The 23,847-nt window shown below is 34.8% G+C and overlaps 1 protein-coding gene across 1 annotated transcript in view; it reads right to left on the bottom strand.

The window, feature by feature from the left end:
- Positions 1–23,847, bottom strand: part of LOC145295839 (gamma-tubulin complex component 5-like) — a 293,760-nt gene that overhangs the window by 173,088 nt on the left and 96,825 nt on the right. The window contains exon 12 of the mRNA XM_080141551.1: positions 12,686–12,978. Within this exon, the coding sequence (XP_079997677.1) occupies positions 12,686–12,978 (293 nt within the window). The remainder of the gene's footprint in view (positions 1–12,685; positions 12,979–23,847) is intronic.

Here is a 23,847-nt window from a genome sequence, read left to right as displayed (position 1 = left end):
AATAAAATATTCCCGGACAACGTTGGTTAAGTACAGCTAGTTTTATATAAAAATGTTCAAATAAATCCAATTTATTAAAAATGTCCTAAATTTTGGTTCAACCTTTAATTCAGTGGAAAAGTCAAGGAGACATTCTTTTTCTTTCATAAATTCGTGCACTTAAAGAATTTAGGTTAATTATTTGAAAGGAGATAAAAAGAAAACCATTTTTTTTTTAATTATAACTTATGCAATATATCATTAGAAATTTGAACAGGATTTAAGACACTCTGCACGTAAGAAGAGTTCACAATAAAGTATTATAAAAAAGAAAAAAAATAAACTCAGCTTTCTGTGATTAATCCAAGGACGGTTGGCAATCTTTTATTTTTCTCTTTAAAAAGACACAAAAAAGCAAATAATAATGATGCTTGCAATTGTGAATTTTTGAGATGAGCTATGAATGGTTGTATTGTTTTGATTGTTTAGAAAATTATTCTCATCTTGGTTGTTAATGGCATAAATGTTTCGGTCGATGAAACCTATGACCTTCGTTGGGTGTAAAATCCATGTTTTTTTCAATTAAGGAAAAAGGAGTAGCTCTGTATTGTAAGAAATCGGACTGCGGGTTTGAGGGTGTGCCCGTAAATTATAAAAAGGTCAATTTTCAGGGGTCGTTAGGGTATTTTTTAAAGACTTTCTTATGATTCAATTTTTAACTGAATCCTTAGTAGACCATATATGGAAAGAAAAAGGCACCCAATTCCCAATGTGATATAATGACATAAAAGAAAGATAAAGGTAACAAAAACGCAAGTAAGCAACATATATGGGAGAAAGCAACAACACCCTAAGCCGTCCAAAAATCAAATTGAACTACATTTGGAATCCATTAATTACAAATTTTTACATTAGGAAAATAAGAAAAAATAACAAAAATTATGGCCAGCCCACGGGAGATAATCCCTCAATACAATCATTTTTTCTTAGAGTCGCCTCCCTTGTAATGTGTTTTTAAAAAAAAAACGAAAGCAAGTGTGAGATGTCTATCCACAGTTTCGTAAAACATGTTTTCACTAATAATGACAATTAACACAACGGTTTCAGTTAAAATTGAATCATAAGAAAGTCTTAAAAATACCCTAGTGATCCGTGAAAATTTACCTTTTTTATAATTTACAAACACATCCTAAAACCCACGGCCCGATTTCTTACAATACAGAGCTGACCCCTTTTCCTTAGTTGAAAAAAACATGAATTTTATACTCAAGATGAGAATAATAGTCCGAACAATCAAAACAATGATTCTTATTGTGCTTCATGCATCTTTCAACTTCTTTTCTTTCTCTTTCATTTCTGGCTGAGAAGAATATCACAATACTGGAACAGCCTCCCTATTTCCCTAGTCTTGCTCCATGTGACTTTGACTTTTCATCCCAATCTCAAGGAGATCATGAACAGAACCTGTTTTGAAGATCATCGTGGTAGCTGTATAAGCAATCCTAAAGAAATGCCGGACAAATTTGTTCCAACTGTGCAAGAAACATGACAGAGAATGAGGAAAAGTTTGTTGCCTGAAATGTTAAAAGTCTGATGAATGATGCTGCACCCATTAATGTTCCTTTCAACTTCCTTTGTTTCTCTTTGACTTTAATTCATGTCTAATTGTACCAATTTTTGTGTGTAACATGTATTCATTTTTGATGGAGAAATAATAAAACAAAATGGTTGAATTCAGTCTCATTTGAAACCTTCACTGCTGAAGACCAAACGCAGATTAACATTTTTATTCTTTGAAAACATTGATGCGCATTCTTTACAACTAAATAAAAAGCAAACAGAAGATTTTTTTTGTTTCATATTTGGAGAAAATTTAAACAGCATAAATGGATACTTCCTGTCTATCCCTCTTTTATTACATTTTCACCCAAAACAAGCCACATTGCCACTTTGGTGTAGGGGGCTACTATCAGGGGATTTGGGCAACAAGATTTCGGTTCACGTTACACTTGACTTCTGCATGTCAGTATAGTTGGGGAAGCAGGAACCTGGAATGGAATTCCAGAGTCTAGCGATTCTGGGGAAGAAACTACTGGAGTAGAAAGATCTTTTACATCTAGCGATCTCTACTGTGTGGGGGTGGGATTTGTCGAGGGTGTCTACGTCGTGGGAGCACAAGTGTCTGCAGTTCGCCAGAGCATTCACCATTAAAATACTTGTAGAACAGGCAGAGGGATGCAACATTTCGTCGATGAGGCAGAGGCTGAAACTTAGATGCCAGTTCAAGGCCTATCAGATTGGCGACTCTCTTTTGAACCTTGTCTAGGAGCGAGAGACTAGTAGCAGATGCACCAGCCCAAATGTGATAGCAATACTCCATACATGGGCGAATGGTGGCCTTATAGAGGTACAGGATACTTTCGGGTGTTAGTAGTTTTCTAGCACGGTAGAGAGAACCTATCTTCTTCGCAGCGGCCCTGGCAATGCTTTCAATGTAATTGTTCCAACTCATCTTTCCTGCGAATATTAGGCCAAGCAGTTTGAAAGATGTACTTTCAGATAAAGAGTCACTGGCCATTGCTATTGGTGGCAGAGAAAGTTTCTTGTAATTATTGAAGGAAACCAGTTTAGTCTTTGCAGCATTGAATGTTACCATCCATTTATGTTCCCATTCCACTACAGATCGGAGGTCATCCTCTAGTGTTTTTGCCATTTCTTTAGATATGTGTTCATCTGTTTTCCTGTCATGCCTGTTATATACCCATCTCAGAGGCAATTTATACTATCTATATACTTTATCACTTTTGAAGTACATGTGTCCTGATCAATTATCATTTGCAAATATATGTGTTCACAATAAAACCAACAACTTCGGATGATTTAGAAATGCATGCATACCACAGAAATATGCATACCCTGGTTAACATGCAAACGAAAACACAAAAAACATATATTCTTTTTTTTTTTTCTCACCTTCACCCCAAACCAAGCATATTGTCACTTGGACATAAGGGGCTACTAATTGAGACCATGCCTAAGAAAGATTAACAAGATGTTGGTTTATATTACATTTGAACTTCTGCATATTAGTAAAGTCAAGAAGCAGGAAGGGAATTTCAAAGTCTAGATGTTTGAGGGAAGAAGCTATTAGAGTATAAAGCTTTCTGGCATTAAGAGACCTCAACAGTGAAGGGGTGTGATTTTGTTGCTAAGCAGGGTTGTCGGGGATATGTGCGTCGAGGGGGGTACAAGTGAAACAAGTTCATGTAAAAGCGCAGAAAACTTTTTGGTAAAAACAAAAAGGCATGAACATGAAAATCTTTGAATTTGATTAATGAAAAATATCATGAGTCAATCTATATAAATGAAACAGTAGATGTAGGCATGTCAATCTGTGTGTCATTATTTAACTGATTAACTCTTAAACTACCGGTCACATAACACTGAAATTAACAGGAAATAGCAATCATACACCAAGGATGGTTCATAATGAATAAAATCTTTGTTTGGATGGATGAATAATACCTACAGAAATATATCGGCAAGTTGAGATGCAAATTGTTTTTTTCAAGTTGCTGATATATTTTTACATCTTTCCTCCCAAATTTAATTCATTCTTCAAATTGTTTAATACTAATTCCCTCTTACCTATCTCGTGATAGCTACACTGATGGGGCTAGAGTGCTAAATGTTTTGGTTTTGATTCTCGCTGATGGCACCCATTTTTATTTTTAAATATTTTGAATCACTAGTATATATTAGGTACAATATAATATTCAAAAGAGAATTGGCTCCGTAACAATAAATATGAAATCTGCATGAATTAAAATATATTTACGCGTATTTTAAAACCTGACAAAGCTAGGTGCTAATCATTAGTATTTAAATAAAAGCTTATTATAAAGCTATAAATAAAACTTTTAAACAATTTTTTAATGCTAAATATTTCAAATGACTCATCAGACTACTGTTCTCATCTGTAATTTTCACAATGTTTTAGCCGATGTAACCTCTGACCTTCTTCAGGTGTATCTTGTCGAACTTGATATTGCTTCTGTTGAACTTGAATTCACTAAGGTACCCACTGATGAGACTCTGGCAATGGTAAGGGATAAGCTGACTTCTGATTCCCCACTGAAGAAATGCACTTGCATCCCAACTGACAATATAATAGACACGTTGACCTTCTGTGTAGAAATTACATACTTCGTGATGGGATCTGATATACATTGGCAGGAAGGTCTAGCGATGGAATCACCACCCATCAGGAGGATATTCAAACATTTATAGACCATGTGAACCCTATCTGTCCAACTATAGAGTTCACGATAGGAAAATAACAACAAATTATCATTCCTAGATGTGCTGATTACTCGCGCTGGTCAAGGGTTTATGTCATCTGTATACCAAAAGCCAACTTTCACTGGATAGTACCTAAAATTCAACTCCCACCATCCATATCATGTCAAAAAAGGAATCGTCCGTTGTCTCCAACACCAAGCAAAAGCAATATGTAGTAACAGCAATGTATATTAAGAGGAGATTGACAGTTTAAGAAAAACCTTCCACCGAAATATATTATCTATTATTTATAATTAATGGTTTTCATATTGTGTAAAATTCTACACTAGGTTTACTTAACAACTACAGAGAGCATGACATCAGCTCCAAGAAATCTTGACCAGACACCAGAGTACAGAAACTCACCACAGTTTGTATACCATACATGAAGTGCCTGTCAGAAAAACTTCAAAGAATATGCAATCCATATGACATCAGGACAGTATTCAGAAGTGATTCAACTCTCCGGAAACAGCTTGTACAAGTAAAGCCCTCTACAGAAAAAAATCATGACTAAGAACTGTGTATATGAGATTGCATGTAAATGTGGAAAACTATACATTTCAGTTGTTTATTTAATAAATTGTTCAAGAACTGTGTATATGAGATCGCATGTAAATGTGGAAAACTATACAAAGGTGAGACATGTTGGCCACTAAAAGTATGGTTAGAAGAACATCACAAAACTCTGATACATGGAGAGATTGAAAAATCGGGTATGGCCAACCATATACAGAGAAAAAAAGGAAACCATTTAACATTATAGAACAAATTAATAATTATAGACAGAGAAGAATGGTGGCGAGTAAGACAACTCAAAGAAGCAGAACATATGCATAGCGGCGATTAATTACTAAGAACACCTATATAATTTAACATGATATGGGAACAGATAATTATAAATTATAAATAATGTATACAGTAACAAGTAAACAATATATGTGTGTGTGCGTGTGTATATAGTAACATATAGTAATAATAATTAGTAATAAATAATGATATTTACAACTAGAAATAAAAACAGGTTTAAAGCTCCAAAAATTTGTACTAAAACTGCCTGCAAGGACACGTGATAGAGTACTTGGAAATATCAATTGTAAAAGTGATATTCTCCTGAAGGATGAAGGTTTAATTCTTAGTGATTGAAAAATACAATTGTAAATTACTGGCAGATGGAAGATGTTAAACCTGTGAAGTAAATAAAGGGTTCTGTTTGAAATTCTCTCCAAATTGCAGAGTTTGATCGACCAAAACGTTGTGAAATATGAATCCAAATAATATGAATAACCAATCCCCATCTAAAAAATTAAAAAATGAAAGATAAAATATATTTATTGAGTAATAAAATGAGAGATTTTACTCAAAGCTTAACTTATGTAGCTTTAATTTGGTTATATGCTTCTGTTATTGCCAATATATAAGTGATATGTCATATTCTTTCATCACGTGGTTGAAGAAATTGGGGAGATCCTTTATGATCTCATATTGGATAACATCATTCATTAAAATAGATCATACATGACCTGTGATCCAAAGAGTTACAGCTCATCAAATATAGAGCAGGAATTTCATTTGATGAAATATTGTTCAAAATAAAAATCAGATAAAATATTTTAAACATGGAAATTTAACACAAAATTGTAAATGTTTATTCGGAAAGTGAGGGGATAGAGAGAGAGAGAGAGAGAGAGAGAGAGAGAGAGAGAGAGAGAGAGAGAGAGAGAGAGAGAAACAAGAAAAAGAAGAGAGAAAACAGAAAGAGAGGACAGAGAGAGAGAGAGAGAGAGAGAGAGAGAGAGAGAGAGAGAGAGAGAGAGAGAGAAAGAAACAAGAAAGAGTTAGCAAAACGAGAGAGAGAGAGAGAGAGAGAAACAAGAGAAAGAGTGAGAAAAAGTGACGAAAAGAGAAAAAAGAGCGAACATCCTGCTTTTGCTATTATGGTGATTACAGAAGGAGAAAAAAGGGGTTTACTTTTACAAGCGAATTGCGATTGATTTGGGGAGGTGTCATGTTTATGCACGTGTTGTTTTCAAGTTAACAAAATAGTTAACTCAAAAATGAAAACAAAAAATGTAAACCTCGGTCTCTTTTATTGTTAAGCTGCTTTCGATCTTAAATGAGATCAATATAATTCTATCGATTAATACAGGGTGACCCAAAAAAACAAAAGCTAAATGGAGGCCACCTAGAACATATGCTGTAGAACGGAGAAAAATGGCCAAAGACCCTAATGTTTTGATGTGATGTTTTGAATATAATAAACTAGTTATGACCAAAGTTTCATTTCATTTGGACAAAACACTAAGAAACTGGGCCTAATTAGAGTTGAGGCCCGTTTTTTTTGGTCACCCTGTATTAGGAAAACTCTACTTTATCTAATGGTATCAAAAGCACACTTTGCAAAATCTTATTTGTTGAAATTTTCAACTTGGAAATTTTTTTATGAAACTTTAAATTCTATACTTCACCCACCAAATTTAAGAATAATCTTATGATGTCAAACTTTTAAAAGTAGAGTAATTAACATTTTGAATGACAGAGATGTTAAAAACAGGCATAAAAATTTGTTGTTAAAAAAAGGAGGAATGAAACACGTTGGCCTTTGAAATAGTTACAGAACTGAAATCAACCTGCAAAAACAAAAAAAATCTTAAAAAACTAATCATCGTACAAGAAAAAAACATCATATGAAAGATTACATTTTATTTACATTAACTAATTTCATAACCGGAAAAATAGTCGAGATATTCTAAGTTTAATTTTATAAATTTTCACTGTTTTACACATTTTTTGCAACATAAACATTTGTAGCAGTCACAAATAGATTTTCTCTCAATGTCTATGCCAAGTGATTCGACCACGCACTGACCAATCAGCTAGCAGGGTACATTGATTCCATCTGTTCTAGAGTCTAAGGAACTTTTTTAACCTCTTTAGGAATCACGGTCAGTTAACAAAGCAAACTTGACAAGCATGGAAGAAAGACCCCTCTCCTCTCTTTCCTGTCCTTGTCTACTGGACACTGAAGCATAGACAATCTTCGCTGAAGGTAACTGCTGATTGACTAGTGAGATCCACAGAATCTTCAACCCTTCCTCACTATTACATAGTTCAATTTTCAGGCATTAAAATAAAACTTCTTGTTGTTTTTAAAAGAGGTTTATTTATTCTGTGCTACATGTTTGGATTATTAATTAACTAGCATTTCAGCCCCGCGTTGGCTGGGTGTTTGGATGTGTATGTTGACCAAAAAAAAAAAAAAATTAAAAAAAGGGGTAGTAGGAAGGCAAGCTTGAACCTGTGCCACGAAGGAGGAAAAGAACAGGAAAAAAACCCTGACGCTTTTGCTGTTACGACCACCGCCAAACCGGAAGTGACGTAGGTTTAAATTAAGGCTAGACAATCGAAAGGAGAGGATGATTTTCAAAAATATCGGCGAAAAAAGCGACCCCTCCCTGTAGAAAATTGCCTAGTTGAAGGTGAAGATGTTAATATTTTTAGCCAATTTTTCGATATTTGTCGTCTGAAAGGTCGAACTTCAAAATGATACTGATTTTGTGAAAATCCGTTGCCTCTCTCGAAAGTTTTAGGCAGACATGCAAACATACATGAATTTATATATTGGGAACTAAATATTTTTAACCCAAACCTAGATGAGTAGACACACCTTCCTATGAGCAGACAGGGGAAAGGAACTAGTAGGCGAGTGAAGGTGCAGGCCTCTACTGAGCAGTAGGTCTAATAGTCTTGAGAGGAGGGACTCGACGATCTTCAGGTTACCAATTCCTTCCGGCTCCTAAGAATGCGCTGCTGGTTACACTCTGGAACAATAGAAAGGGGTGTGAGTAATTAATATGAGGGGTACGAGTACAATACTATCTAAAACCGATTAAAAAGCTTGCCCTATCTCTGAATGCCCTTTATGTAAAATTTCAAATGTTTAGACCAGAAATTGTCTGAGTAATTTGGTAGAGACTAGAGAGGTCAAAATTTTTTAAAAACTTTGATCCCTATTATGACCCCTTAACATTTATTGTTTTAGGCTCAAATCAAGTTATTAAGTTAGATCCATGTCCAAGGAACCTATATCTAAAATTTCAAGTCTTTAGACCCAAAATTGTTAGAAAAGTTTGGTAGAGTTCTCATAGGTCAAATCGTTGAACTTTGACCCCTTAACAGCCAAATTTCTGGCCGAAAACTGATTACAAAGATTTTCCCAAATCTCAGTACCCTGTATATCAAATTTTGAATCTATAGACTGAAAATTCAGAGATATTGTGTGTATACAGACAGACAGACAGACAGACACGTTCACTTTTATAGATATATAGATTCATACAAGTGCAATCCTGCATCTTTAAAAACAGGCCTGTTTCATATGGTTACTCTTGGTAAAGAAATAAAACATTTGAGATGAGTAGTCAAATTGTTTTTTAAAAACACAAAAATACAAATGTTCATAGCTGCCATTCCGGTTTAAAATATTATGATTAAATTAGATTGCCCTGCAGACGGCATTAAAAAAGACATGATGATGCACAACAACCGTAAAAAACACAATTAATTTCATTTTAAATATTTAAGCAAAGTATTCTCATTAAAGACTCCTCAATAGGATTTTAATGCCACAAAATTGAAATTTTTTAAATCCCATAACTTCAGTTGTGTAAGTTCAATTTTCACACACGTTTTACCAAAATCTTTGATTACTTTAAAGTACAGTAGAATCCCTGGGATACAGTGGCCCTAGGATATAGTTTTTACAGGTTACGATGTGGAATACAATGTTTTTCTGGGCCTTCGTTATGGTATTTGTCCAACCTTACAGTGTTATAATATTATTTGATTGTATACATGAGTATTATATATACTATACTGTATTTTGTTACCAATTTTTAATGCCATATCTCGGAGTTCTACTGTATTTTGGAATCTGATCTTTTGAATTTAGTAAATGTTTAGTAGGAATCCAATTATTTTTAGTATCACAATTAGTAAAATAATATTTTAAAGATTCTACAGTCATCAATTCTTTGTCATTACAATGAATGAAGAAGAAGACAAGATGGCAATTAATGAAACAGTTCACAGGTGATTTCTAAATAAAATTACAATGATGCATAAAAAAGAACTCTCCAACACAGAAACTACTTAATGTGGCAACTGAAAACGATGTCCCCAACAACATAGACATTTCATAAAACAAATGTTGGAACTTCAATTGCGATTAACCTTTGAAAAAATATAGCATTTAAGTGTGTGTGTGTTTTTTTTTGTTTGTCTAAAAAAGGAAAAAGAAATTCACTGGGATGGGCTTACAATGTCTGCAACTGAGTCATAATCCAGGTCTGTAATTTAATAGAACACTAACTGACATCGGACAATAAAATTAAATATTAGTTTATTCAGAAAACACTGGTTGATTTTTTTTACTCATTTTTAAAATGTTGCTTTAGCTTGCATATATACGAAGGGTGTTTGAAAAGTAATGCCTCCTATTTTTTTTTATCTAGAATGGATCAGAGAGTATTGCAAATTGCATTGTTATGATAACTGAATTTATGTATTCATGACCTGAATGTTTTATTTCCTTGTTGCAAATAATGATAGTGTGAGACACTAAGAAAACAACCCCTGTCATGGACGTGCATCAAAAGCAGAATTCCTAGCAGAAATGCATCGAGAATGGTGGTGACTATGTAGAAAAATAAATTTTGGAGCAAAAAAAAATACTTGTTTTAATGGTATCACTCCTGTCTTCGTAGCTCTTCAAATTTTTTGATTAAACATAAGGAGATGACTTTACTTTTGTAATGGCCCTCACACACACACACACACACACACACACACACACACACACACACACAACTTAATGAGTTAGAAGAAAATTAATTCAATTCTATAAGAGGAGACTTATCGGGATAATATAAAGCTCAACAAATTTCAATGGAGCTTATATAAGAGACAATAAGAGTGGAAAATGAATTCACAAAGACTATATATTGGATATATATAGAATGATTCATTTATTTAATAAGGGTATACATACATTTAGTTGGGGGATAAAGGGGACTCTTTATACCAAGGTATTTCGAAGCCTAATGCTTCTCATCAGAAGAGTAGAGAAGATGCTAGGTAACATGATGGGGATGCGACGTCTAACATGGGATTCATCAGGAACGAAATAAATCAATAAAATTATAGATGATGTTTTGGGGAAACTATATTGAACTCTAAGATAAAGGAGGAGCGTAGGTGTATAGGGTGTCTATCATAGTCTTAAAGAATGTGGATAGATTATGTGTTTAAACTCAAGGGGAAAATATAGATTTTTTTCCAACTCTGTCTCTAATTAACTAAATTTTATTTATTTAAACATTTTTTTTTCCCTATTATCCCACTACACTTTTCATCACATCCTAATTATTTTTGTCTCTTTATCCACCTCTATTAACTCTTTACCCCCCATCTTTATACCTTTGCCTTATATCCCCCCCACCTTCACACCTAGTAACAGAGCAACCCATAGGACTATTACTATATATTATCTTCTGAAAATTATTATTATATTTTTACAACTACCTACCCCATACCCACTCCATAACTTACCCCTTAATTCACCATCGGGTCACTTGAGGATAGTGTCTAGTAGGCATGCATTTTTGAATATTAGATTTACTTCTAGGGAAAAGTATCCTCATGACAGGTTGTCCTGACAAACCCCTGTACAAAGAGACCTTAAACACCCAAGAATAGTGTCTAGTAGGCATTCAAGATCTGTCCAGTAGGCATTCAAGTTCTCTCTAGTAGGCATTCAAGTTCTCTTGTCTATGTGTATGTTTTTATACCCAGCTAAAAGTCAAAACTACAAAACAAAGAACCACAAAGTTGGTATATTTTTGATCAGTGTTGACTAGGATTTATAATATGTAAAATTAAAAAAACCCAAAAAACTATTCATTCTTTGAGAATCAACTAGGCCATATTTTATTGGTCAGTGTAATTATGTACTAATTTGGAACTAAAGTGCCGACTAATTCCATGAGGAATCTATTATATAAAGAAAAGTTGTCTGTGTGTATGTCCATCTAGAGAAAAATGGACTGAGCAAAGGAGAAAGAGGGTTTTTGAGAAGAGGGAGAGGGAAATACATGGATAGGGAAAGAGGTACAGAGATAAAAGTTTTAATAGAGATATGCTACAGTTTTGCCCTGGGCAACACAGGGTAGCCCTGCTAGTGTTCTATGAATTTTGAAAGCTTCAGCAGTTTGACAGGTCACGTATCAGACTATGTAACATTGTAAAGTCTCCACTCCCACTTGACCATGTTAGCTATCCATGATTGTTGATGTTGAACACCACAAATTGAAAAAGGTACAACATAGCCGCTATTGAATTTTTGATTGCTGCTGTTTTTCAACTGTTGAAACTATTTTGATATTCTCCCAATCACACATTCACTAATTGAAATGAACAGCTCTTGTCTGGAGAAAGTACTTTTGATAAACTGACCTTCACTTCTCACCTGAAATGGAGGACTTATATCAGATGCCGAAGTCATCAAAAAAGTGTTTGGATCATTCTACTGCTTCATAAATTATCTCACTTCAGACTCGATTCTCTCACAAGATGGAGCACTGTTGCCATATCTAGGGTAGAACTGCTAAGAGTACCCTTTTCTGTCTTCACATGGTACAAAATCATCTTTGAAATCTAGTGGCAACGACCGTTTTGCCTCCTTACTTCCTCTTTCTCACAGAAGAGACATTGCAAGTTTATCTTATAGGAGACATTACTTTTCGAACAACTGCTCTATCATTATTTTCATGGCAGGTGCTTGGTTCTATGACCCATCCACCCCTGAAAAACATTTGCAACAAACACTCATCTAGCTACACCAACTGCGAATAGTTTCCCTTACTCTCTATCAGTGCCTAAACCTAAATGAAAATTCCATAAGCAAAGTATCTTTCCTAGAACTGTCCGTCTGTAGAACACAATACTATGATGCTGCTTTTCAGCTGACTGCAGCATGGTGGTTTTCAAATCTAATGTGAATAAGTTCTTTTTGACTCGTTCTTTTAAATAATCAAACCTTACTCAACTTCCACCATTACTGATCATCACGGTGTTGTCTCACAGTCTACCCGAAAGTCATTAACCCTTATCCTTGAGTGGCTTTTGGGTTTTGATAAGCAGTGATCCTAATAATAAAAAAACCCTGCAATAGGGAGATGCTTTTAGGAAAATTAGTAGTTGTTAGTATAGAAGTACCTTGTTTGTTACTTTTAAAAGAACTAAGGTAGAGATATAGATAAAGATCAACACAGAGTGGAATGTTATCAGGAAAGTTATAGCGACTTACGTTGAAGGTTTCTTGAAGCAAGGATGTTACACAAGCAGTTGAGCGTATTGAAGACATCCATTGATTTCCCTGCTTGGATGACTGGTTCAACAATGGCTTGCAGAAATTGCGGAGTGCATTCAAGCGTGCTGTATGCTGTATCTGCATTAAATGCATCAGTCTGTATCGCTTCTTCACTGGCCACTTCCTCTTCCTCCTCTCCCAGGACGCTTTTGGTAGATTGGCTCTCAGAGAACTTAACCATCAGGGAATGTTTCCAAAATGTTTCATCTGGAACCAATTCAGTTTTGTTTCTACAACAAATAAAATTAAATTATTTATAATGAAGGCCATAGCAGAGCAAATGAACAAAACAAAAGATTAAAGTAACTTTTTGGTAGAGATGGTGTTATTTTCATATAGAGAAGTAGCCCCAAAAAGCACACTTTCCTACCTTGACAGGTTAGAGAACCGTATTCAAAATTCAGTGACCGATAACCTTTTTGCCTTGCTACTCCCTCTTTTTCACAGAAGAGACAATGTGAGTCTGTCTCTGCACTATCTATACTTTTATAGTAGTTATTCGATTGAGCTTCAATCTATGGAAAACATTCACAACAAATACTCGCTTAGCTGAAACAACTACCAACAATTTTCCTCATACTATATCTGCACCCAAAACTAAACAAAAATTTCATGAGCAAAGTTATTTCTCTAGATCTGTCCATCTGTGGAACATAATACCGTTTGTCTGCTTCCCAGCTGACTATAACATGGTCACCTTCAAGTAAATTCCTATTGAGAAGGATGTTATAGTTTGCTTGAAGCATTGTGCGTGGTGTGAAAAGAGTTGTGTTAGAAGGCTATGTCAATGCGGTTTGTAGGAAACAATTTTTACTCTTGTTCATCCCATGCAAGACATATTGCTACTTGGATGTTAGAGGCTACTATTTGCGACCACAGGGGACTGTGGAGAGCTGAGCAATGAGATGACTGTTTGCATTACATTTAAACTTCTACAGGTTATTTCATTCAGGGAAGCAGTAAACAGAGAGGGAATTCCAAATCTAGCAGTCTGTAGGAAGAAACTATTAGTGTAGAAAGCTTTCCAGTATGTAGGAATCTCAACAGTAAAGGGATAAGACTTTGTTGCTTGTCAGATTAGTCAGAAGTATGTACATTCAGGGTGCACAAGTATTATGAGTTCATCTGAGCACATTCCATTAAAATACTTGTAAAACAGGCACAGGGATGCAACATTGTGGCGATTGGACAGAGGTTGGAGTTTGGTTGATAGTGTGGGACCTATTAAATTTGAGAGTCTTTTATTAGACTCTATCTGAGAGTGAGAGCCTCGTGGTAGATACACCAGCACAGATGTGGCAACAATACTTTATGAATGGGTGAATTGTCGCTTTGTAAAGCTATAAAATATTAGTGAGTTAATCGGAAAATAAATTAGTTATTAGAGTGAAAAAAACATTAAGACAATTCTTCTGATGCATAAAATATCAAATTTTGGTTATGAATTCTTTTCACTTTGGCAGACGTTGCACAAACAAACCTTTTTCTCATGATCCGTGATTTCCATTACCTTGTATGAATTTATTTATGTAAATATAATGCAATCATAGCACATAAAAAAATCAGAAGCACGCAAATTGCACTACTTAAATTTACACGGTTCAATGATGCCTCCTGCAGGCATCGATAGAAAGATGGAAGATTACGGTTGTCTGGTGGGAAATCAAGCAAAAATCAGTGGGTCTGCAGGTTTGTAGGCCATGACTGCCTGGCATATTGTCAGTAGATTAATTAACCAGATTGTATGTCTTATTGTAATTTACATGGATATGCACTACTTAACAACCTGCTGACGTTATTCACACATCTTTTATGTTTTACACGTTTGTTATTATTAGTTAGATATAGGTCAGTGGGATTGACTTTAAAATATGTTTTATACAAATTTCTTTTTAATTCTTTACTTGAGTCACAACTTATCAAGGCCCAAAGGTCACTCGAGGATAAGAGTTAATGAATGTAAGGTGGTAGTATAGTAATTGTTAATGGTGTAGATTGGATAGAATTTGATTATTTATGGGGACAGTTCAAAAAGAACTTGTTTTCATTGAATTTATTCAACCTGGAAACAGACCAGCGGTACAGTGTTCCATAGGTAGGCAGTTCTGGGAAGAAGCTTTGTTCATGGAATCTGCGTTTAGATTTAGGCACAGATAGAGAGTGCAGAAAATTGTATATAGTGGTTGTAGCTAGTTGAGTATTTTTTTTGTGAAATTTTAGCAAGCGAGGGGGACCATATGTTCATATCTCATTTTCTTCTGTTTTTTATTTTTGCACTTGCTCACCCCAAACAAGGCATATTGAGACCATGTTTACAGGGGACTATGTAAGGAGATGAGTGAGATGTTAGTTTACATTACATTTAAACTTCTGCAGATCAATACAATCAGGGGAGCAGAAAACAGAAAGGGAATTCCAAAGTCGAGCAGTCCGAGGGAAGAAACTATCAGAGTAGAAGGCTTCCCAGCATCTAAGGATCGCTATAGTAAAGGGGTGGGATTTTGTTGCTAAACAGGTTTTTCAAGGGTATGTATATCAGGGTGTATAAGTACGATGAGTTCATCAAAGCATATTCCATTAAAGTACTTGTAAAAAAAGGCACAGGGATGTAACATTCTGGCGATGGGACAGGAGTTGGAGCTTAGTTGACAGTGTGGGACCTATTAGATTGGAGACTCTTTTTTGAACCCTGTTTAAGCAGGAGTGACTAGTTGTGAATGCATCAACCTAGATGTGACAACAATACTCCATGCATGAGAGAATGATGACTTTGTGAGGAATAGGTTAATTTTCAAAAAATGTTTCCAAGATGAGCTTGCTATTTTTGCAAAAATCATAGACTACATTAAAAGATTTGCTCATCTAGCTATGGTTTCCTCTGGATCAACATTTATCATATTCCTCACACACATACCTGACTAACTGCTAAATCCTGCAAATCGTTGTAGAGATTTCTACATGTAAGCAGATTTTCTACTTTGATTGCTTCTTTCCTCAAATCACTCATCTTTGGAATTCCTTTGTTGCTCCTTGTTTCCTTGACAGTATTAACATGAAGAAATTTAAATGTAATGTAAACAAACATATTGTTGTTCTACTTACCATACAGATTTCCCCTATAAATATGATTCCTACTGCTGTAGGTACTTACACTTCACTGATAATATCCCTTGTTTGGAGTGAATAAAAATAAAATAAAATGGATGGAAGGTCAAATAAAAACGTTTTCTGTTCTCAATTTGTGGAAAAGGGGTTAGGGAAGAGGTATTTAATTTTTTTCATATCTGTAAGCATTGGATATACAAAAAGTGCTGTGGAATTATTGACAAGTCAATTTGTGTGCAAGAAGTGTCAAAGAATGGAGATGGATAAAAACTCAAATGTAGACAAATTATGTCTGCATAGTGAAGCTAGTGTTGAGAAGTTTTGTTAGCTTGATGGAGCAGGTGCTTATGTGATTGCAAGAGTAAGTATAGGAAATTTCTATTATTACCCGGCCGAATATTATCACTGTCGACTAACGCAAAAGTTTATCAGGAATTTGTACATATATGTAGTGTGATAAAGTGAAACATGGCTAGTGAGAGTTGAGGACATGTGTTGCATGGAGAGAAATCATACAAGAATGATATAATAGATGTGTAATATGAGTCTTCAAGATAAGGTTATATCTGATAACTTCAGAGTAAAATTAAATCTGCACAATATAAGTAGATGTGTACACAACAGAAGACTCTGATGGTATGGTCACGTCGAAAGAATGGTTGAAAGTTCTTGAGTCAGTAGATGCAGAATAGTTAAGGAAGCAGGTTCAATTCACAGGGGGAGTCCAAGGAAAACATGGGTGGAAGTGATAAAAATGCACTTGAAAGGAAAGAGGGATAAATAAAGACCTGGCCAGAGATAGGTTACTTTGGAAGGTCATTTTTTAAAGCTGCCCAACACATGCCCACTAATTCTAGTGCACATCTCTCTTTTCTATAAATTTTATAGCACTCCAGCAGATTTTGCATGCGATGGAGATATGATTTGTCAGAGCAATATTATGCAGGTGTCGTTAAAATTTTAATTTTACAATCTTACCTTGATTTTAAATTATGAGCGTATTCAAAGTCAATCACAACAAAGTTGCGTTTCTGTCGGCTACAACTTCGGTCAGACTGATCTTGATTACGCTAATGACGTAGCCGTTCTGGGAGAAAACTTTGCCAACATCCAATCAGTCAAAGACAAAATGCATCACTTTGCATCTAAGTATCTGGTATGAAGATAAATGCTATGAAAATAAAAATCCTTTTCGCAAGATTCCTACCTCCAAGAGAAGCACAATTCTTCTCAACAGGGAAATCCTAGAGGAGATTAATCGCTTCAAATAGCTGGGTTCAATGTTTGTTGCCACAGGTCAGGGGTTCAATAGCATCAACATCCAAATCAACATTATTCGACATGTTTCCAATCACCTACAACCCTGATTATAGTCTCATTCTGAAACCACAATAGGCACGAAAGTGCAGATTTATCAGCCACTTATTCGAATGATCTTTCTGTATGTGTTGCAGAAATCGATATCAAACATCCAACTGCCTGTCCTCCCAAATTCCTCCTTCTTATTTTTCTCATACACAAATGAATATCACATAGAAAAAATTTCAGCTACAAGCAAAAGTGCTTTAACTTTTTTTCATTCCACAATACCTGCACCCAACATTTTTTTTTTTTTTTTTTACACAGTGATCGCCACTTATCAAGGCCCGGAAGCCACTCAGGGATAAGGGTTATTGCCAAACAAGTATACTGCTGCTTTTTGCGAGTAGTTTCTTCTATTGCAGTTTATATTAAAGGGAGTTAACAATATGATGACATCTATGTTTGTGCCAGACATCCATAAAGGGCAAAGACGACACATTACTTTATTTTAGAAATTAAGGAATAAGCTTAAAATGGTAATGAATTTGACCTTTAATCAAAACGACATATCGAAACTTGGTTCAGTTGACCCCTGTGAATGAATACTTTTTAAAATTTGAGATATTATATTCATCCATGGTAATGCTGATCAACAAAGTTGGCGTTTGCTTTGTAGTTTTTGAATTTTAATTGGATCTACAAACACACTGACAACTGCCCTTTGTATAAGACTAGCAAGGCTAGCAAGCATTGACCGGGATAATAAAACTAAACAGGATTAAAAAAAATGTGTGTAAGGTTTTTATATTAAAACATCTCTCTTCTACTCTTCTTCATCGTTCTCTTATTCCCTTTCCCCTATTTTTCTGTCCTTCTCCTTAACCCTTTTTCTTTATCCTCCTTTTTTTTGTGTGTTGAAAAAATAATAATGTAATTAATATACTCTTGGATAACACCAAAAATTAAAAAACAATATGACATTTTTGACTCCAAGTAAATACACAAAAAATCTGTAACAAAAACTTGACCATTTGACCATCACAGAATAAATATTTCTTTCAAAATTTTACATATTCTTCCATGTGCAAACAATACAAATTTTGTAGCGATTTGTTTTGTATTTTTTTACTTTTAGCTGGAAACACAAGCATACACACATTTAATATACATATGAATGTTCTGCTGAATGAATATGTCAGGTGAAAAGCCAGTATTCCACTCCTTAATAAGGACATGGAGAAAAGTAGACAAGATATAAATCATAAGAAAACAATCGAGTTACGCTTGAATGATTTTATTGACACGTTAGCGAGATTTAACGATCGGTGTCGTCACACTTCAAATAACAACGACTGAAGCAAAAGAGATTAAAACTTGAAGCCATTGTATGTACATTGAATTGTCATTCACTAAACAATACATTGACTGTTGAAAATTCAAGAAAAGAAAATAAAACAATTAATTGAAAGAAACCAAAAGCACTTTTTTTTTTAAAAAGGAGTCACCATTTATCAAGGCCTAGAGGCCACTCGCGGATAAGGGTTAATAAGCGTACAGTGGTCAATGGGACAATGACATAGTAATTGTTAGAGTGGAAATTTGGTAAATTGGATTACTTAAGGTGAACGGCTCATCAAGAACTTGTTTACATTGCACTTGAAGATGATCATATTATAGTCAGCTGGAAAGCAAGGTGTGCAGATCTAACAAAAAAGCTTTGTTCATGGAATCTAGTTTAAGGTTTAGGCATGGATAAAGAGTGGGGGAAATTATTGATAGCGTTTTCAGCTAGATTGGTTGGTTGTTTTTGTTTTACGGCATATCAACCCTTTTCAGGTTATTTAATGCCAAATCCTGTGATTTTGAAGAACAATTTTTTAATAGAGTATATTTGTTTTTTTTTTAAGTCGGTTTCTATTTAATCCATAGTTGGGACCCTAACAGGTACTATCAGTCCGGGTCAGAGTGGACCTGGGAGCAATGGCAATAAAAGGGTGGCTCCACACTCCCCAAAGCCCACAAGCTGGGGCCTCACCATTGGATATAGTTTAAGGTCATATCCAGGACCAAATTTTTTTTTTTTTTTTCAGCTAGACAAGTGTTTCTCGTGAATGTTTGGCAAGGAGGGAACCATAGATTGGAGCTCAGATGAGCACTTGCCATGAAAATAACCATAGACAGGCTCGCAACGTCTCTTCTGTCAGAAAGAGGTTGCAGGGAAGAGAAAAGGGCATCTACCACTAGGCTACGAAGTCTATTATGAACTCTTTCAAGGTAGGATAAGGTCTTTCTAGCAGATCCTGGCAAGATGTGGCATCAGTACTCCATCCTTGGAAGTACCTGGCTCTTATATAGATAGAGAATTGCATCAACAGTAAGATGTCTACTGGATCGATAAAAGGATCATACCATTTTCCCAGTGACCTTCGCAACAGATTTGATGTACGTGTTCCATTTCATATCAGGAGTAATGATAAAGCCCAGGAGCTTGTCAAAACATGGAGCCTCCCTAAGATGAGAGCCATTCATTTCAATTGATGCCAGATGGGGATCAGAGTGTTGATGATGTAAAGACAAAAGCTTGGTTTTAGATGCATTAAAAGTAACCAGCCACCTCTTTCCTTATTGTACCACATGCTTAAGATCAGAAGAAAGAGAATCAGAGAGAAATTGGTTATTTACAGTCTTTGATGTACTGCCATAGATGGTAGTGTCGTCAGCATAAATATCTATGAATTAACTAAGGATATGATTTGGAAGATCATTAATGTAGATCAGGAAGAGAGTTGGGCCCAGGATGGAACCCTAAGGGACTCCAGCATTAATATTGTGAGCTTCTGATTTCTGCCCATCAACCACTACTTATGAACCTGTCAGAGAGAAATGATTTAATAATTGAGAAGACATTTCCAGCTATACCGTAACTGGAGATCTTGTGAAGTAGACCTTTATGCCATACTCTATCAAAAGCCTTTGATATGTCAAGAGCAATTGCCCTAGAAAGGAAGCCTCCATCAAGAGATTCGATAATCCTATGAGATATAACTGTTAGCACATCTGCTGCAGATCTAGCAGAATAGAAAACATGTCACTAAGAAGTTTATTTTTGGTGAGGTGGTTGTCTACTTCTCTATTTAACACAGATTCCATGAACTTGCTCATGGTGCACAGGAGACTTATAGGTCTATACTGAGAGGGGGATGACTGATCACCTGAATTCTTAAATATTGGGCATACTGATGAGGTTTTCCAGGATGTTGGAAAGCAATTCTCCTGAAGACAATGCTTAAACAGCTTTGTAAGTATGGGAGCTAGTTCTGGTGGAAGCTTTTTTAGCCAGTTGCCTTATTGGAATCAAGGTTTTTGATTAGTTTGGCAACATCACACACAGATATTTGTATGTTGCATAGAGTGCTTTCTGATACAAGAGGAAATACTGTGAGTTGGCGACCTTGGTCACAGTGTAGAATTAGCTGCAAAGTTCTTGGAAAGAGTTTGGCTTTATCTGATGCTGACGAGATTACCTCAGGTCCATTAATGATAATTGGGATAGAGCACATGCTTCTGTTCAGGATCCTGTTCAATATTTGCCCAATTGATAGGAACGAAGCTGCTGCTCAGCTTCTTTGGACTTGACCGACTGAGCATACAACTCTCTTACGTTCTTTATTACTCTTTTACAGTGATTGCTGGCAGTCCTGAAATCGGTTTTATCTCAGTACATCTATTACATTGGAAGCAATGGAAAAAGTGATTTCTGTGCGCAATGGCAGCTGCACATTCTGGAGAGAACCATGGTTGGCTGTTAGGTTTTTGCTGGAATTTTTTCGAGGGAATGAAATGGTCTATACCTATAAATAACCATTCTGTCAGGTCTGATACTATAGAAGACACATCCTTTTGAAACATGGAACGTAGAGGTAGACCTAATATAAATGTACAGAAGCTATCCCAGTCAGCCATAGAGTATCAATATATTGTACGATGGAGAGGTACATCTGAGGACTTATTACATTTTGTTTTTATCTTAAGTAATACAACCGAGTGGTCGGAAGATCTCAGTGAAGACAGAACAGAAGATGAACATAGCCCAGAGCAAGCTGTGAGAAAAAGGTCTAGGAGACTTGCATACTGGCCATCAGTGTCAGGCACATGGGTATGTTTGTGAACAATTTGAGTGAGGTCATAAGTAATGGAGAAATCATGACAGAACCTCCCCTCATCATCGTTCTTGTTTGAGAGGGTTAACCATTCCACATTGTGATTATTAGTCTCCACAGACGTGAATATTAGCTGAAGGATGAGCAGACAGAATGTGGTCAATTTTCTCAGATATGCTTTTAAAGATAGTAACTCCACTGTTGTGGGGGCGACAGAGAGAAAATATAAATGCAGTAGTGTGAGCAATTGCAACCTGGAAACACATATAGGGTAATTTAGAATCTTCTCTGGAGATGTCCCTGCTACATTAGATGTCCCTACCACATGGAAACTGCAAACCTATGTGCGATAATATCCTAATTAAATTGATAGGTTAATGCTCGAAATCATTTTGGCGTGATTGCTGCAAATTCACAATTTTTACTCTTTAATTTTAAAACAACTGTTAAAAAAGGGCCAACAAAAAGTGAAAAGTTCCACCACATTTTATATGTATAGCCGTTAAGAATCAGTGTTGAAGGCAGGTGTATGACGCTTAAAGAGTTATCTTTGTTAATAGGATTTAACTAGCATTTCTAAATATGATGTACATTGCTCTGATATATCTTTTTCTTTTTTTTTTACATAGGAATCACCACTTATCAGGGCTTGGAGGCCACTCGAGGATAAGGATTAATGGGTATACATTAGTCAATGGGATTATAGTGTAGTACACATAAGTGGGAATTTTGTAAATTGGATTACTTAGGGGAACGGTTCATCAAGAACTTGTTTACGTTGGACTTGAAGACAATCAAATTGTAGTCAGCTGGAAAGCAGGCAATCGGAAGAGTGTTCCACAGGGGTGCAGTTCTAAGAAAGAAACTTTGTTCATGGAATCTACGTTTAGGTTAAAGATAAAGAGTGTGGGAAATTATTGATAGATATTTCTTCTTGGTTTAGAAGATTATTTTTAAGGCAGATCAAATTACGAACAGCAATAGCATAGATCTTATGACAAACTTTAATGAATTGAAAAACATTGGGGAAAAAGGAATTAAGATGGTATTTGGGGGGGGGGTTGATAAAATATTTTGGGTGAAGGTTGGATGAAGTATTTAATAGTGATATTTTATAATTAATCTAAATGTTTATACAAAGAAAAATTGTTTGTTTTATAAAGAGTTGAGCAAATAAAAAGTGAGATGCAAAAACAAAGGAGTTTATATCTTATCAATTATTTAATTATTACAATTTAAAAAATAATTTAATGTGAGCCACTAATACAACCCCCAATCACCAATCTAAGAAATTCTTAATTCATAAAAGTCAAAGCAAGCATAAAATCAAGACAAATCATATTTCCTATAATTGAGACCATTTCAATATATAATCGAAGAATCATATTTCCTATAATAGCCAATAATTGAGACCATTTCAATATATAATTGAAGAATCATATTTCCTATAATAGCCAATAATTGAGACCATTTCAATATATAATCGAAGAATCATATTTCCTATAATAGCCAATAATTGAGACCTTTTCAATATATAATCGAAGAATCATATTTCCTATAATAGCCAATAATTGAGACCTTTTCAATATATAATCGAAGAATCATATTTCCTATAATAGCCAATAATTGAGACCATTTCAATATATAATCGAAGAATCATATTTCCTATAATAGCCAATAATTGAGACCATTTCAATATATAATCGAAGAATCATATTTCCTATAATAGCCAATAATTGAGACCTTTTCAATATATAATCGAAGAATCATATTTCCTATAATAGCCAATAATTGAGACCTTTTCAATATATAATCGAAGAATCATATTTCCTATAATAGCCAATAATTGAGACCTTTTCAATATATAATCGAAGAATCATATTTCCTATAATAGCCAATAATTGAGACCATTTCAATATATAATCGAAGAATCATATTTCCTATAATAGCCAATAATTGAGACCATTTCAATATATAATCGAAGAATCATATTTCCTATAATAGCCAATAATTGAGACCTTTTCAATATATAATCGAAGAATCATATTTCCTATAATAGCCAATAATTGAGACCTTTTCAATATATAATCGAAGAATCATATTTCCTATAATAGCCAATAATTGAGACCTTTTCAATATATAATCGAAGAATCATATTTCCTATAATAGCCAATAATTGAGACCTTTTCAATATATAATCGAAGAATCATATTTCCTATAATAGCCAATAATTGAGACCTTTTCAATATATAATCGAAGAATCATATTTCCTATAATAGCCAATAATTGAGACCTTTTCAATATATAATCGAAGAATCATATTTCCTATAATAGCCAATAATTGAGACCTTTTCAATATATAATCGAAGAATCATATTTCCTATAATAGCCAATAATTGAGACCTTTTCAATATATAATCGAAGAATCATATTTCCTATAATAGCCAATAATTGAGACCTTTTCAATATATAATCGAAGAATCATATTTCCTATAATAGCCAATAATTGAGACCATTTCAATATATAATCGA

This window comes from Euprymna scolopes, chromosome 16 (genome assembly GCF_053919585.1).
Source record: "Euprymna scolopes isolate OS-2025 chromosome 16, ASM5391958v1, whole genome shotgun sequence".
NCBI lineage: Eukaryota > Metazoa > Mollusca > Cephalopoda > Sepiida > Sepiolidae > Euprymna > Euprymna scolopes.
Note: the sequence above shows the minus strand (reverse complement) of the source record. Positions and strands in the feature narration are given on the sequence as shown.